We start from the raw sequence: 12,320 nt of genomic DNA, 5'->3' as shown, positions 1-12,320 counted from the left end.
TCCGGGAAGAGGCACCCACGCCCCCCCGGGGCACCTGCCCGCCCCTCACAGGGGCCTTCCTCAGGCCAACACACCACCGCGAAGTCGGCTTGCTCCATCTCCTCCAGCAGGATCCGCAGAGGCTTCAGATACAGAACAATGTCGTTGGCCTCCTTCAGCCCTGCAGAGCGAGAGCGTCGCTGGCACACACAGCTCCAGGGCCCGTGGCGGCGGCTCTGTGATCATGGGGCACCTGCTCCCTCAGGACCCAGGACACCCCCCCCAACCAGAGGAAGCTGCTGTGGGGAGGCGCCCCAGCCCCTCGCTGAAGGCACCCGCCGCTTCCCGCCTCACCATCCGTGACGTTCATGTACACATTTTGCAGGGCCGGCCAGTAGCAGCTTTTGGCTTTTTCCAGGATCTCAACTATTTTGTTCACTTTGGGCCTGTTCAGCTGAGAAACAGAGAACAGGAACGGACGTAAGCCTCCCATAGAAGCTCGGAGTTGCTACCCAAAGTAGCAACTTTGCTACCCAAAGTTGTGACCCCGCAGCTGCTGGAGCCGAGGACTTCGCCCGGGCTATCCGAGTCCCCTCGGGGATCCTGGGGGTCCGCACAGAAGGGTTGAGGGGTCACGAATTCGCCTGGCTAGGACGTGGGCCCCCTGGCTGCTGAGCAGCAGAGGGCCGGCCACCCCCGTGGAGAGGAGGCGTCACCTGCTCGTGGATGCACTTGAGATTCATCAGCTGGGCATCCCAGAACTCAAACTCGACCTGGGGCAGGGGGTGTAGCCCGTCCAGCAGGGCCTGGGCCGAGTCTTTGCTCAGCACGTCCCGGATCTGGTGGGACCAGTCGATGATGATGGTTTCGATGGAGTGCAGCAGCGAGTTGTCCAGAGAAGGGGGGATCCTGCGCAGCAGAAGGTCGGGCAAGATGCTCTGCGCGGGGATCGTGCCTCCCCAGGGCCCCCCCGACAACAGGCCCCAAGCAACCTCCAGCAGCACCGCATCTGGCCTCACGCCCCATGCTCCTCACTCGCAGCCACCTGGGGAGGCTGGAAGAGTGCCTCCCCATCTCCCAGCTAAGAGAAGCCCTGCAGAGCAAGGATGAGACCAGGTGTGGAACATAATCCATGCTCAATGTGGCTTCCCCTGGCCGTCCTTATTGGAGGCACACAAGGCTGTGTTGGGGGCCGAGTGGAGGACTCTCAGCGGAGGATCTGCCTGCACAATGAGCCTCCCAATAGTGGTCACCCTCTGATGTGTGCAAGTGGAACACGCTGTCACCCCGCAGCAGCTCCAAGAGCCTCACACACCAGCCAGTTGCAAATGGTGGTCCAGCAGGTGCGAGGGGACGTCTGAGTCCTCGTGTGTCCCAGGGCCTCTGAGGTGACTCAACCTCTATTTAGAATCACAGTCTCCACCTGCTGAAAACCGCTTCTGCACCCCTGAGCACCCACATCCTAAGTCGGTACATCCCCTTTCCTGGCTGTGTGATGCCGGGGGCAGCGTGACATCCTACACATGGCACATCAGGCCCGGACTGGTACCCAGCGTACTGGGTGAGGGGCTCCGGGGCTCCCCCCTGTCCTGCCCCTGTGCCTTTGATCTCAGACTCTGCACCATCTCATGGTACCACCTGTCCTCCCGTGTTTCATCCTTGGGGTACAGGGTCAGCGGCTCCTCCGGCTGGCCAGTTGCCAGGGCTCAGCAGATACCTCTCTATGGACTCCAGTGTGCCATCCAGACTCCCCAGGTGCTCCGGGATGGGCAGCAGGGTCTTCCCTTTGATCTTGCCCCCCATCACAAACATCTCATTCTTCAGCTTGTAGACCTGCTTCACAATGTCTTCCGAGACCACGCGGGGCCATCCACTCAAGTTTTCGCTTTGGTTTAACAGAGAGTAGAGCACCTGAAAGGGAATGGCTCCGTACTTCTTGTGCTCATGCCCCCTCCTACCTGGTGGCTCCCGGGGGGAATAGGGAGACCTCGGTGCCTGGAACCTGGGGACACTGAGTCCACGCCAGGAGGGGGCATGGCTGGTCGAGGAGCGCAGACTCAGCATGACAGCCCAACAGCAAAGTCATCCCCAAGAACAGAGCCCCAGCTCTCCCAGCAGTGGCTCACTACGCTTGCTGCTGCCCGGTGGGGGCCGGGGGCGCTGTTAGGGGTGGAGCTGGGCCACCTACTTGTGCATGTTGAAGACCCAACCCCAGCACCTCTGCATGTGGCTGTCTTTGGAGATGGGCCTTCTAAGAGGTCATTAAGTTAAAATGAAGTCCCATGGGTGGGCCCAAATCCAATGTGACTGGTGGCCTTATGAGAAGAGATCTGGACGCAGCTGCCATCCCTGCCTGGGGTGACCACGGGGACAAGGCAGGACAAACGGCACCGCATCAGACTGCACCCTGTTCTTTCTCTTTCTTTACTCAAAGTCTCAGAATTGGGAAGCCCATCTCCTGGTACTTAAGTGGCCCACACCCTGGGACCCTGTGGGCCGCGCCCAGTGCATCTGAGGTCCCAACGATATCGAGGGAGGACCAGGTGCTAGCTGTGTCTTCTCGGCCCTCAGGTGCACAGCACCGCCTGGAGGTCTGTCCCCGCACCAGGGCGGGCAGGGCCCGGGCTCCTGCATTTCTGACAGGTTCCCAGGGAGGCTGACGCTGTGGCCCGGGGCCACTCTCTGAGCAGCAGGGCTCTCGGCCACTCACCACAAGTATGAGAAACAGACACTGTCCCTCCAGAGCTCTCGGCCCCCAGCCCAGCGCCGGCCCGCCCGGCACCCACCTCCTCCACGGTGGCGATCAGCTGGTCCACGGGCGCGGGGCCGATGTCCCCGTACAGGAGACGGTCCTTGTAGTTATCCTTGCCGATGTTTTCTGGTCCCTTCTTGATGAAGTAAACCCCTTTGGACTTGAGGGCGGCGGGGAAGCCCAGGCAGGGTATGATCACGCCGGCGGGACTGAGCGTCAACACCAGAACCAGGACGTCCGGCTTCTCAAAGAACTCGGTGAATAAGACCATGTTCTCTTCGGCTCCGATCAGCTTGCTCCACTTGTCGGGCTTGAACCTCAGAATGAGGGAGGCTACTCCCTCCAAATACTCTAACCTGACGTCCGGCGTGATGGTCATCGCGGCGCCTCCTTACGCCACCCGCCGGGTGCCCGAGACGCTGGCGCAGCGCTGTTTCTGGAGACGCGTGGAGCCTCTGTCCTGGCCAAGGGGGAGGAAAGTCCCCTCGCGAACGTGCGCCCGGCCGCTGTGCGGGGGCTGTGGCAGGGGGGGCACAGGGGTCCCGTTGGTCCACCCCGCTGCACAGCCGCCCCCGCCCTGCCGGTGGGCTGTCGCCATGGCGCAGGGCCACACAGCGGCGGCGAGTGCCCGTGTCTGTTGTGACCAGGAAGCTAAAGCTGGGAAGGGCAGAGATGGGCGCCAGGGACACCTGAGGGCGGGAGATGACGGGCCGGTCCGCAGGTGCGGGGGCGGGGGAGGCCCGATGAGACAAGGGAAGGGGCAGGTTGGAGGGTCCCGGGGTAGACACCACACCCCTCTGCCCGGGTGGAGCTCGGCACGCTGCGGCCGTGCAGGGAAGCGTGAAGGTCATCACATGCTAGGCCCGCCCTAACCCCGGCCGTAGTGTACCCCAACTTTTGCCCAGCCCTTTGGCCTCCCCCGCCTGCCTTCCCCCCCACCGTATGCTCAGGAAGGGATCCAGCTGCAGATCCCCACAGACCCTCCAAAGCCGCTCACACGCCCACCTGCAGGGGCAGAGCTAACAGGAGAGTCGGGGGTGGGGGGCCTTAAAAACACCTTCAAGTCCCAAAGGACCAGGACTTGGGTGGGGCCGTGAGGCATACTGAGGGCACAACATTCAAGGGATCAAGAGAAATGATATTTCAGTATTTTTGACAAGATCAGCACAAGCAAAGTCATGGTGAACAGAGCGCCGGAATTCCAAGTGAGCAGCCCGGTGGGGAGGGTGGGCGTGGGGGGAGGCAGGCGGGAGAGCTCTGGGGTCGGACCCCCCCACCCGGCTGCATGAAGTTAGGCCTGATGCTGGTTTAACACAACCTAGGGGACGTGCGGCCCTAGGTTTCGGGGGTCCTGGCTGACCGGGCGCCCAGCAGCTACGTCCGCCCCCGGCCCAGGCTCCTGGGGCGCTTCTGCTGCGGCCCCGTGGCAGATCCCCGCTTTTGCTTTGACCAAAGCCACCGCCGTGAGGATGGTTTACAGGACGCAGCTCCCGAAAACACACTCCTGCTATGGAAGAGGCGGTAGGTCATCCCGCCACCGCGCTGCGCCCAAAGCGCCGGACGGCGGCGGCTGTCATCACGTGGGCCGGATCGGCTCCGAGCGTGGGGCCCTCCGCGAGGGGACTCAGGGGACCGATGGACAAGCTGCGGGAAGTTGCAGGGGCCGGCGAGCCACACCTGTCTGGGCGGCACATCCGTGGACAGAGGGGGGACACGCGGGTCCCTCAGCGCAGAGGAAGGGCAATGCGTGTTTTGGGGGGAAGGCCAGGAGGTCCCCAGTTCCATGTGGTGTTTCACGAGGAAGGCAACCACGGCCACGGGGGCCCCTGGTGCACAGGACGCATCCCCGGGGGGAGGCCCTACACGGGTCCCTCACAACCTGGCAGGGAGAAGCCAGGACGGGGGGCCTTCCGGGCCTGGAGCGGCTGGAGGGGGGGCACCAGGACGCCAGGGAGGGAGCCGGGCCCACCGGCCCAGACCCCTGATGGCTCGAGCAGGGGACAGGGCAGCTCCTGGGGTGGGTGATGGTTCTTGGCCCCCCAGGGCCTGTGCTCCAGAGCCCCCCGGGCTTCGCCCCCGAGCACCGTGAGTACCATCAAAGCCTCACCAGCTGAGCAGGTGGCTGCTCCGGGCGTAGGCAGGGCCAACTGACGGGCAGCTCTTTCCCAGACCAGAAAGGAAATGGCTTCCTATCCTGGAGGGGCTCCAACTGCCGTGGAACTTCTCTAGGTCTCCTCTGCACCTGGGACTTCTAGAACCTTCTCCTAGGACCTGAGTGAGCACTGGCGGTGCAGCAAAGAGCAAGCCTCCATGGCCCACCATGGTGGGGAGGCTTTTGGATGTCATATTAAAAAAATATGACATTTGAACCATCTTTGCTTTTGACCTGGAGCATTGAGTCAGGGGCAGGCGGGGCTAGGTAGGGAGAGAGAGGTAGGGGGCTAGGTGGTCAGGCTCTTGGAAACCCCAAAACGCGGAGGCATAACAGAACCAGGGATAAGGGGATCCCTAGGTGGCTCAGTGGTTTAGCACCTGCCTTTGACCCAGGGCGCGATCCTGGAGTCCCGGGATCGAGTCCTGCGTCAGGCTCCCAGGGTGGAACATGCTTCTCCCTCTGCCTGTGTCTCTGCCTCTCTCTCTCACTATGTCTATCATAAATAAATAAAACCTTAAAAAAAAAAAAGAACCAGGGATAAGGGAACAAAGCAGGAGACCACCCTGCCCTGGGCGTCAGATGTGGGGGCCTTTTTTTTTTTTAATAGGTGGGGGCCTTTTGATGACAGTCACTTGTGACCAATAAGGAATAACCAGACCCAGAAAAAGAAGTAAGGCATCAAAGATGTGATCACTAGTCCTTACATGATGGTGTAGAGAAGTTGAAAAAATTTAGGTTCCCCGGTTAGATTTCAATAAAAGCCCAACCCTACAAAACCCTCAGTGGCAACCCTGCTGGGACCCCTTCCACTCCCGAGAGCTCTTTCTGTATCTTGGCTTCATGAAACTCTATCGCTTTCCTCACTCTCCTCGCTCCGTGAGATTCATCCTTCCACCTTCTGAGACGAGAACCTTGCTCTCCCCGTTCATGTGGGTGCTGGGACCCGGGACCCCTCCCACCGAAGGGTGAGTGGAAGCAGACTCTTCTGTTCTTCCCAGAGAGATGGCTCTCCCTTGGGTGACCTCTTCTTTTAACAAACAGCAAAACCAGGCACCTGTCGGCCAGTTAAAGGCAAATAGTGTGGCCGCCGGTGTTAAGGCTCAGGTGATAGGCTTCTGGAGAAAGGTTTGGGCAATCCCCCTTCCTCAAAAGGAGGGAGTGTTGGGGCCTAACCCTACCCGGTTCTGCTTCCTGTTTATTGGTTTGTCTTTCTTTCTTTCTTTTTGATTTTTAAAGATTTTATTTATTCGTGAGAGACACAGAGAGAGGCAGAGACATGGGCAGAGGGAGGCAGGACTCGATCCCAGGACCCCAAGAGCTGAAGGCAGACACTCAACCACTGAGTCACCCAGACACCCATCATTGGCTTTTCTTTTTTTTTTCTTTTTTTTTTTTTTCATTGCCTTTCTTAAATGACTTTCTACTACTGCAAGTCCACTCCCAGTTCCTGCAACCCTTACCATACTGGGATTTAAATCTATCGTCTTAAAAATCAATCAATCAATCAATCTATCTATCGTCTTACTGAGTCCTTGATATCTGGCCTCTTCTAGAATGCCTTTCTTCTTTCTTGCCTTCTCTTGGATTACATAATTTTTATTATTTCATCCCCTCTCATTTGGAGACATTGTAACATGCAACCTGACTCACCCCACTACAATATTCCCTGCAACCCGATAATGGAATTCAGAAAACCATTTCCATTTACAATAACATCAAAATAATTCTGCTTATGATTCCATTACAAGAGCATCAGAAAGAATAAAATACTTAGGATTAAATTTCATTTTATTTTTTAAAGAGATTTTATTTATTTATTTGACAGAGAGAATGAGCGAGAGAGCGAGCGCACGAGCAGAGGGAGCGGCAGGGAGAGAGAGAGGGAGAAGCGGGATCCTCGCTGAGCAGGGATGGATCCCAGGACTCCGGGATCATGACCTGAGCCGAAGGCAGATGCCTAATCGACTGAAGCACCCAGGTGCCCCAAGGATTAGATTTTTAAAAGGAAGGACTTAAAAGCTGAAGACCAGAAAACATCACTGAAACTAAATACCTGGGTGGATGAAAGGCATCCCGTGTTCAGGGCTCGGAAGACTTAATCTCGTTAAGATGACAATTATCCGCCAGCTGATCCATCATCGCTCTAGACTCAACATAAGCCCTGTCGAAAACCCCAGCTACCTTGCTGGCAGAAAGGGGGAAGCTGATCCTCCACGTCACATGCAAATGTAAGGTAACGAAAAGAGCCGAAACAATCCTGAAGAAGAACGAGCTTGGCGGACTCGCGTTCTCCGAGGGCAACGCTTCCTTCCCAAGCACAGCCATGAAGCCGGAGAGCTTCCGGCACAGGGACGGTCGTCCAGGTCCGCGGACTGGGAGTGAAGGCCCAGGAGTCTCCACACACCTCAAGGGGAAGGTGGAGTTGGGGGCTCCAGGACGGTCCACTGGGGTGGGCAGCCGCCTTTCCAAGAGACGGTGCTAGAACAAGTGGCTTCTGTGCACAGGGAAGGAGCCGGACCCCTACCTCACACCACCTACGAACATCCACTAAAACTGGATCGAAGACCCAACGGTAGGAGCTACAGCTCTAAAACCCTAGAGTGAGACAGAGGAGCAGATGTCCAGGACCTTGGAGGGAGCGATGGTTTCTTTTTTCTTTTTTAAAAAAGATTTTACTTATTTATTCATGAGAGACAGAGCGAGAGAGAGAGGCAGAGACACAGGCAGAGGGAGAAGCAGGCTCCATGCAGGGAACCCGATGTGGGACTCGATCCTGGGTCTCCAGGATCACGCCCTGAGCCGGAGGCGGCGCTAAACCACCGAGCCCCCCGGGCTGCCCCTGGAGCGATGGTTTCTCACAGAGGACACCAAAAGTATGAGATCAAACAGAGCATCACCCAAGTTAAAAATCTGGGGGCTTCTATAAAGGGCACGATAAAGGTGAGAAGACGCCTCACGGGATGGCAGCGAGTGTTCTCACATCTGAAGGGACTTGTGCTCAGGCTACGTATGTAACTCATAGCACAATCCTAACAGTGCAAACCACATAGAAGTGGGTCGAGGACATAGATATTTTCTCCAAGGAAGACATACAGAGGCCCAGTAAGCCCAGAACAGGGGGTCACATCACGAGTCGCCAGGGAAGGAGCTTGTGTACGGGGCCCAGAGCCATCAGAGTCATCGAGACAGACGTGCCCAGCGCCCAGCCCCCCGCAGAGCAGGGCCACTCCAGCACGCGCCCTGGGGCTGGGCCACCGCAGGCCTTCCGTAAATATTACTGAGGGAGCCAAGGCTCTGAGAAGTCCCGCTGCGAGGAGGTCTGTTTATTTTTTTTTTTTTTTTTTTTTTTTTTTTAATTTTTTTATTTATTTATGATAGTCACACAGAGAGAAAGAGAGAGAGGCAGAGACACAGGCAGAGGGAGAAGCAGGCTCCATGCACCGGGAGCCCGATATGGGATTCGATCCCAGGTCTCCAGGATCGCGCCCTGGGCCAAAGGCAGGCGCCAAACCCCTGCGCCACCCAGGGATCCCGAGGAGGTCTGTTTAACCTCATCCGAACCAGTGTCGGCGGAGCCCTGCTTCTTCCCTGGAGCCCCATCACTTGTTTGAAGCGCTAGCGATCTAGGTCGTGCTTCTCCGGGGTCTGTGTCCCCAAGACACAAAGGATCGACTGCGTCCTGGTGAAATCGCGCCGCGCAGGGGACTCCAGGAGCTGCCCCCGCCCCCACCCCCGCCCCCGAATCACAGCCCCGGGGCTCCAGGGTGGGTGCTGTGCAAGCTGGGAAGGAGGGACGGGGGGGGCCGGGTCACACCTGCGGTTCCCCTGTGAGCAAAGAGACACAGGAGGACCCGTTTTCTCGGTGGGTCAACCAGCTTTCCGCAGGGACACGCCGTCCACGTCGCAGAGGGAACAGCCGGCCCTTTCGAAAGGTCCAGGGCAGTGTGCGCGGCTTCCCGACAGGCGGGCGCCCGTGCGGAGGGCAGCGGCGGCACTGCTCCCTGCCAGGGGCCAGCCTGCACCCCGTGCGCTCACGCCTCGGCCTGGCAGCCGCAGACCCCGCCGGGAAGCCCAGCCCCCACTCACGCTCCCCAGGGAGCACTTGCTCCCACGGCCAACCAGGAAGACACTTTCACGCAGAAACTCAAGCGCGGAACCACCTTCGGCAACAGCAGGAGGCCGGCCATCTGGGTCCGCCCTCGCCACCCTACATCCTCCGTCCGGCCCCTTGGCCCCGACACGTCCTCGTGCTGCGTTCCCGGCGGAGGGCACAGGGAGGACAGTCAGCCTTTGTCCTCTTGCCCTGGCACGACCTGGCCCCGGCCGAGCCCTGCCTGCCGGGCTGGCCCCGCGGGGCAGGGCGGGGGGCTCTCCTGAGGGGTCGGCAGGGGCCAGAGATGCGTCTCCGGCCTGGCCTGTGAGGGTCCCATGGGTCACAGGCAGGGTAGGCACCGTGGAGGCCGGGGGGCGGCGGGGTGCACTAGTCAGGGCTGTCTGCCTAGCAAGCCCGGCGGGGAGGCCCCAGCAGGGCAGGGACCGCGTGGACGCCAGGCTGTGCAGGCCGGGGCCGGGGTGGGTCAGTGTGGGTGCTGCACAGCAACACCAGCCTCTGCTGGCCCGGGGGGTGCGGGCGGTGGACAGACAGACGCCCCGTGTACACTGGCCCAGGAGGAAGAGCGCCGACGCCAGTCCGAGATGAGGGGACTGGCTCTTCGGTGCGACCGTAGTGAGGGGAAGAGCAGGACCCAACTCCAGCCTAGACAGCTGGGCTTTCACGGCCCCGAGCAGCAGCAGCAGGAGATGCCAGGGGACGAGGACTCTGGCCAGAGGCAGCCAAGGACTGAGGGCCCACGGGTGGGGGTCACGGAGGGAAGGGGTGGGGTGCCAGGGCAGGATCCTTTGCTGAGACTGGCTCAGGCGGCAGATCCCGAAGCGGCCCCAACAGCTAGAGGCAGTGGGGCGAAGAGAGGGCTCAGAGGGACCTGTCCTCGGTTTGGCGTGGCCTGTGAGGGGTCCTGAGCTTGGGGGAACAGCGGGGTGGATCCGCAGGCCTGCAGACAGAGGGCTAGATGGAGGGCTTCCCTCCCTGTGGCTCGGGCCAGACCTGAGTAAAACCATCGGGGGACTTTGAGGGACAAGATTTATCACTGGCAAGTCCTGGAGGGTACGGGTCATGCACGGGGCACGGTCACAGGGGATGGGGTGGAGTGTGAACCGGGGTTCTCCCTTTATTAGGGTCCAAAGGTGGGGTATCTGGGGTTTTGAGGGGTCGCCCACTATCGTCTGACTTGCAGCGTAAGGGTGGAATGAGGGTTCAGGAGATTGGAGGCCGGGGAACTCCGCGGGCGGGGGGCCCAGGTCCCCATCTGGCTGCTTTGCTGGTGGCGGTGTCACCTGCGGGCAATGTGTGTATTCAAAGGTGAGGTCTTAACAATCGGTGCCTCTGCATCCAGTCCCAACGTCAGGCCCTGACACCACCTTCCAGTGTGGCCTACACTGGAACCCGTGCCCCGCGTTCATGGGGACTGGCCTGGGACATGCCAGGCCATCGTCCACGTGCCAGCCCTGGCCTTGGCCCGGCCGCGAGCCTGCGAGCTCCATCCTTGTGCAGAGCAGCGGTCCCCAGAGTGAGGTCCCTGGAGCTGCGGCAGCACCTGGCAGCGGGTTCGGGACGAGGGTTCTCAGCCCAGCACTGTGGGCGCCGGGAATCTGGGGTCCTCGTGTTAACAAGCCCCCAGGAGAGGCTCCTGCAGGTGCAGAGCCCCAGCACCTCTGACGTGGAGTACAGTGTTGGCCTCTGGTTTGAGTAACGTCATCGGAGTCGCCAGTGGTCCCTGGCTGCCAGGGCCCTCCCGTATTTCCTTTCTTTATGGTCATTCATTTGCGTGTGGAGCCCGCCTTCCCTTCGTCGAGCCCCAGTGGTGGGTTCCTTGAGCAGGTGTCACCTAACGGCGTGGGTCACCAGTGACCGCACCGTGGAATCACCTGGGAAGCTTCTGGAACTAAGGGGGCCTGGCCCCACTGCCCAGGGGTCAAGGCCAAACATCCAGACCGTGGACCTGAGGCGGGGGGTTGGGGGGAGTCGGGGACTCCCTGCTCCGGAGGCTTCACTGACCCACTCGGGCCCACTCGGGCCCAAGGTGCTCCGGCCCCCGCGGCAAGGCACCCGAGGGACGAGGCTCTGCAGCCACGTTGGCCCCAAAGCCCTTGCGGTGGGTTCAGCGCAAGGTCGCCCCAGCTCAGCATCTACCAGACACCTGGAAACGTCAAATACCGCTTCCTTCAAAGGGCAAAGACCCCTTTCCTTTGGGCGACTTCTTTAAAAAGTTGATCCCTGGGTGGCTCAGCGGCTTAGCGCCGCCTTCAGCCCGGGCTGTGATCCTGGGGTCCCGGGATTGAGTCCTGCGTCGGGCTCCCTGCATGGAGCCTACTTCTCCCTCTGCCTGTGTCTCTGCCTCTCTCTCTCTTTCTCTCTCTCATGAATAAATAAATAAAATCTTTAATATATATATATATTTTTAAAAAATTAATAAAACACCATCCGCCCCCTGATCCATCCAGCTTGGCCGGAGAGCTCTGGTTCAACTTCGAACTTTAGGGGCGGGACACAGACACACAAGGCCCTGGGGAGTGGCTGGGCCACTGCGGGAAGGGCTTCTCGGCTCTGTTTGCAAAATTAAATGTGCTTTGAATGTAATGAGTCAGGAAAACAGTGTTTGAAGGAGGTCTGGAAATGAAATTTCCTGCCTGTGGTTTGACTCACGCCTGTCTGTCTCTAAATCCACCCCAAGGATATACATTTGTTCTGTTGTGACAGGGCTTGTCTCCGCATCCCCTAGACGCCTCCCGGGAGCGGGGGGGTGGGGGGGTACGGTCCGGGCTGATGGGGAGGCTTTGGGGAGACGCCTTTCCAGACTCCCCTCGTCGATCACCCCGGGCAGCTGGGGGATTGATCACCCAAGGCCTGTTCCTTCAGCCAGGCCTCCATCCCCGACGGCTTCTTGAGAGATCGGGAACTATGCATCTCCGCAGTCCCTTGCCCTCTCTGTCTTCTTTGCTGGTGATGAGACAGACAAAGGCAGAAGGAAATGTAGATAAAATGAAATGTCCTCAAACCCGCAGCCCAAGGACAAATACTCGAGGCAGGCAGAGCAACAAGGTTCCTCCAGAAAGCCCCCCCCCGCCCTCCGTCTTCATGTTAAGGCCTCCCTAGAGGGGACAACAACCTGAGCTCGACAATAGCCAGGCCTCTGGGTCCTGTGAGTCCTCTTTAGCAGATGAGGGGACTGCCCTTATCTTTACTTCTCCCAACCCCAACATATGTCATCAGCGGCTCCTCACACTCCTGGGGCAGCAGCTCTTTCTGCCCATGGGTCCTGTCTTCGTGCTTCAATAAAATCACCCTCTTGCACTGAAGACGTTTCAGGAATTCCT

At 59.4% G+C, this 12,320-nt stretch overlaps 1 protein-coding gene across 2 annotated transcripts in view; it reads right to left on the bottom strand.

Annotated features, from left to right (window-relative positions):
- Positions 1 to 4,956, bottom strand: part of DNAH17 (dynein axonemal heavy chain 17) — a 95,838-nt gene extending 90,882 nt beyond the window's left edge. Inside the window, exons 1-6 of one of the 2 annotated variants that reach the window (XM_025468164.3) lie at positions 4,839 to 4,956; positions 2,766 to 3,191; positions 1,697 to 1,890; positions 696 to 888; positions 334 to 433; positions 75 to 160 (exon numbers count right to left, since the gene is read on the bottom strand). In XM_025468164.3, coding sequence (XP_025323949.3) covers positions 75 to 160; positions 334 to 433; positions 696 to 888; positions 1,697 to 1,890; positions 2,766 to 3,110 — 918 coding nt within the window. In that variant the 5' untranslated portion in view covers positions 3,111 to 3,191; positions 4,839 to 4,956. The remainder of the gene's footprint in view (positions 1 to 74; positions 161 to 333; positions 434 to 695; positions 889 to 1,696; positions 1,891 to 2,765; positions 3,192 to 4,838) is intronic. The other variant, XM_025468165.3, reaches the window with a different exon arrangement.
- Positions 4,957 to 12,320: the final 7,364 nt, after the last annotated feature.

This window comes from Canis lupus, chromosome 9, assembly GCF_003254725.2.
Source record: "Canis lupus dingo isolate Sandy chromosome 9, ASM325472v2, whole genome shotgun sequence".
Lineage (NCBI taxonomy): Eukaryota > Metazoa > Chordata > Mammalia > Carnivora > Canidae > Canis > Canis lupus.
The sequence above is the reverse complement of the archived record's forward strand: the minus strand, read 5'-3'. Positions and strand labels throughout refer to the sequence as shown.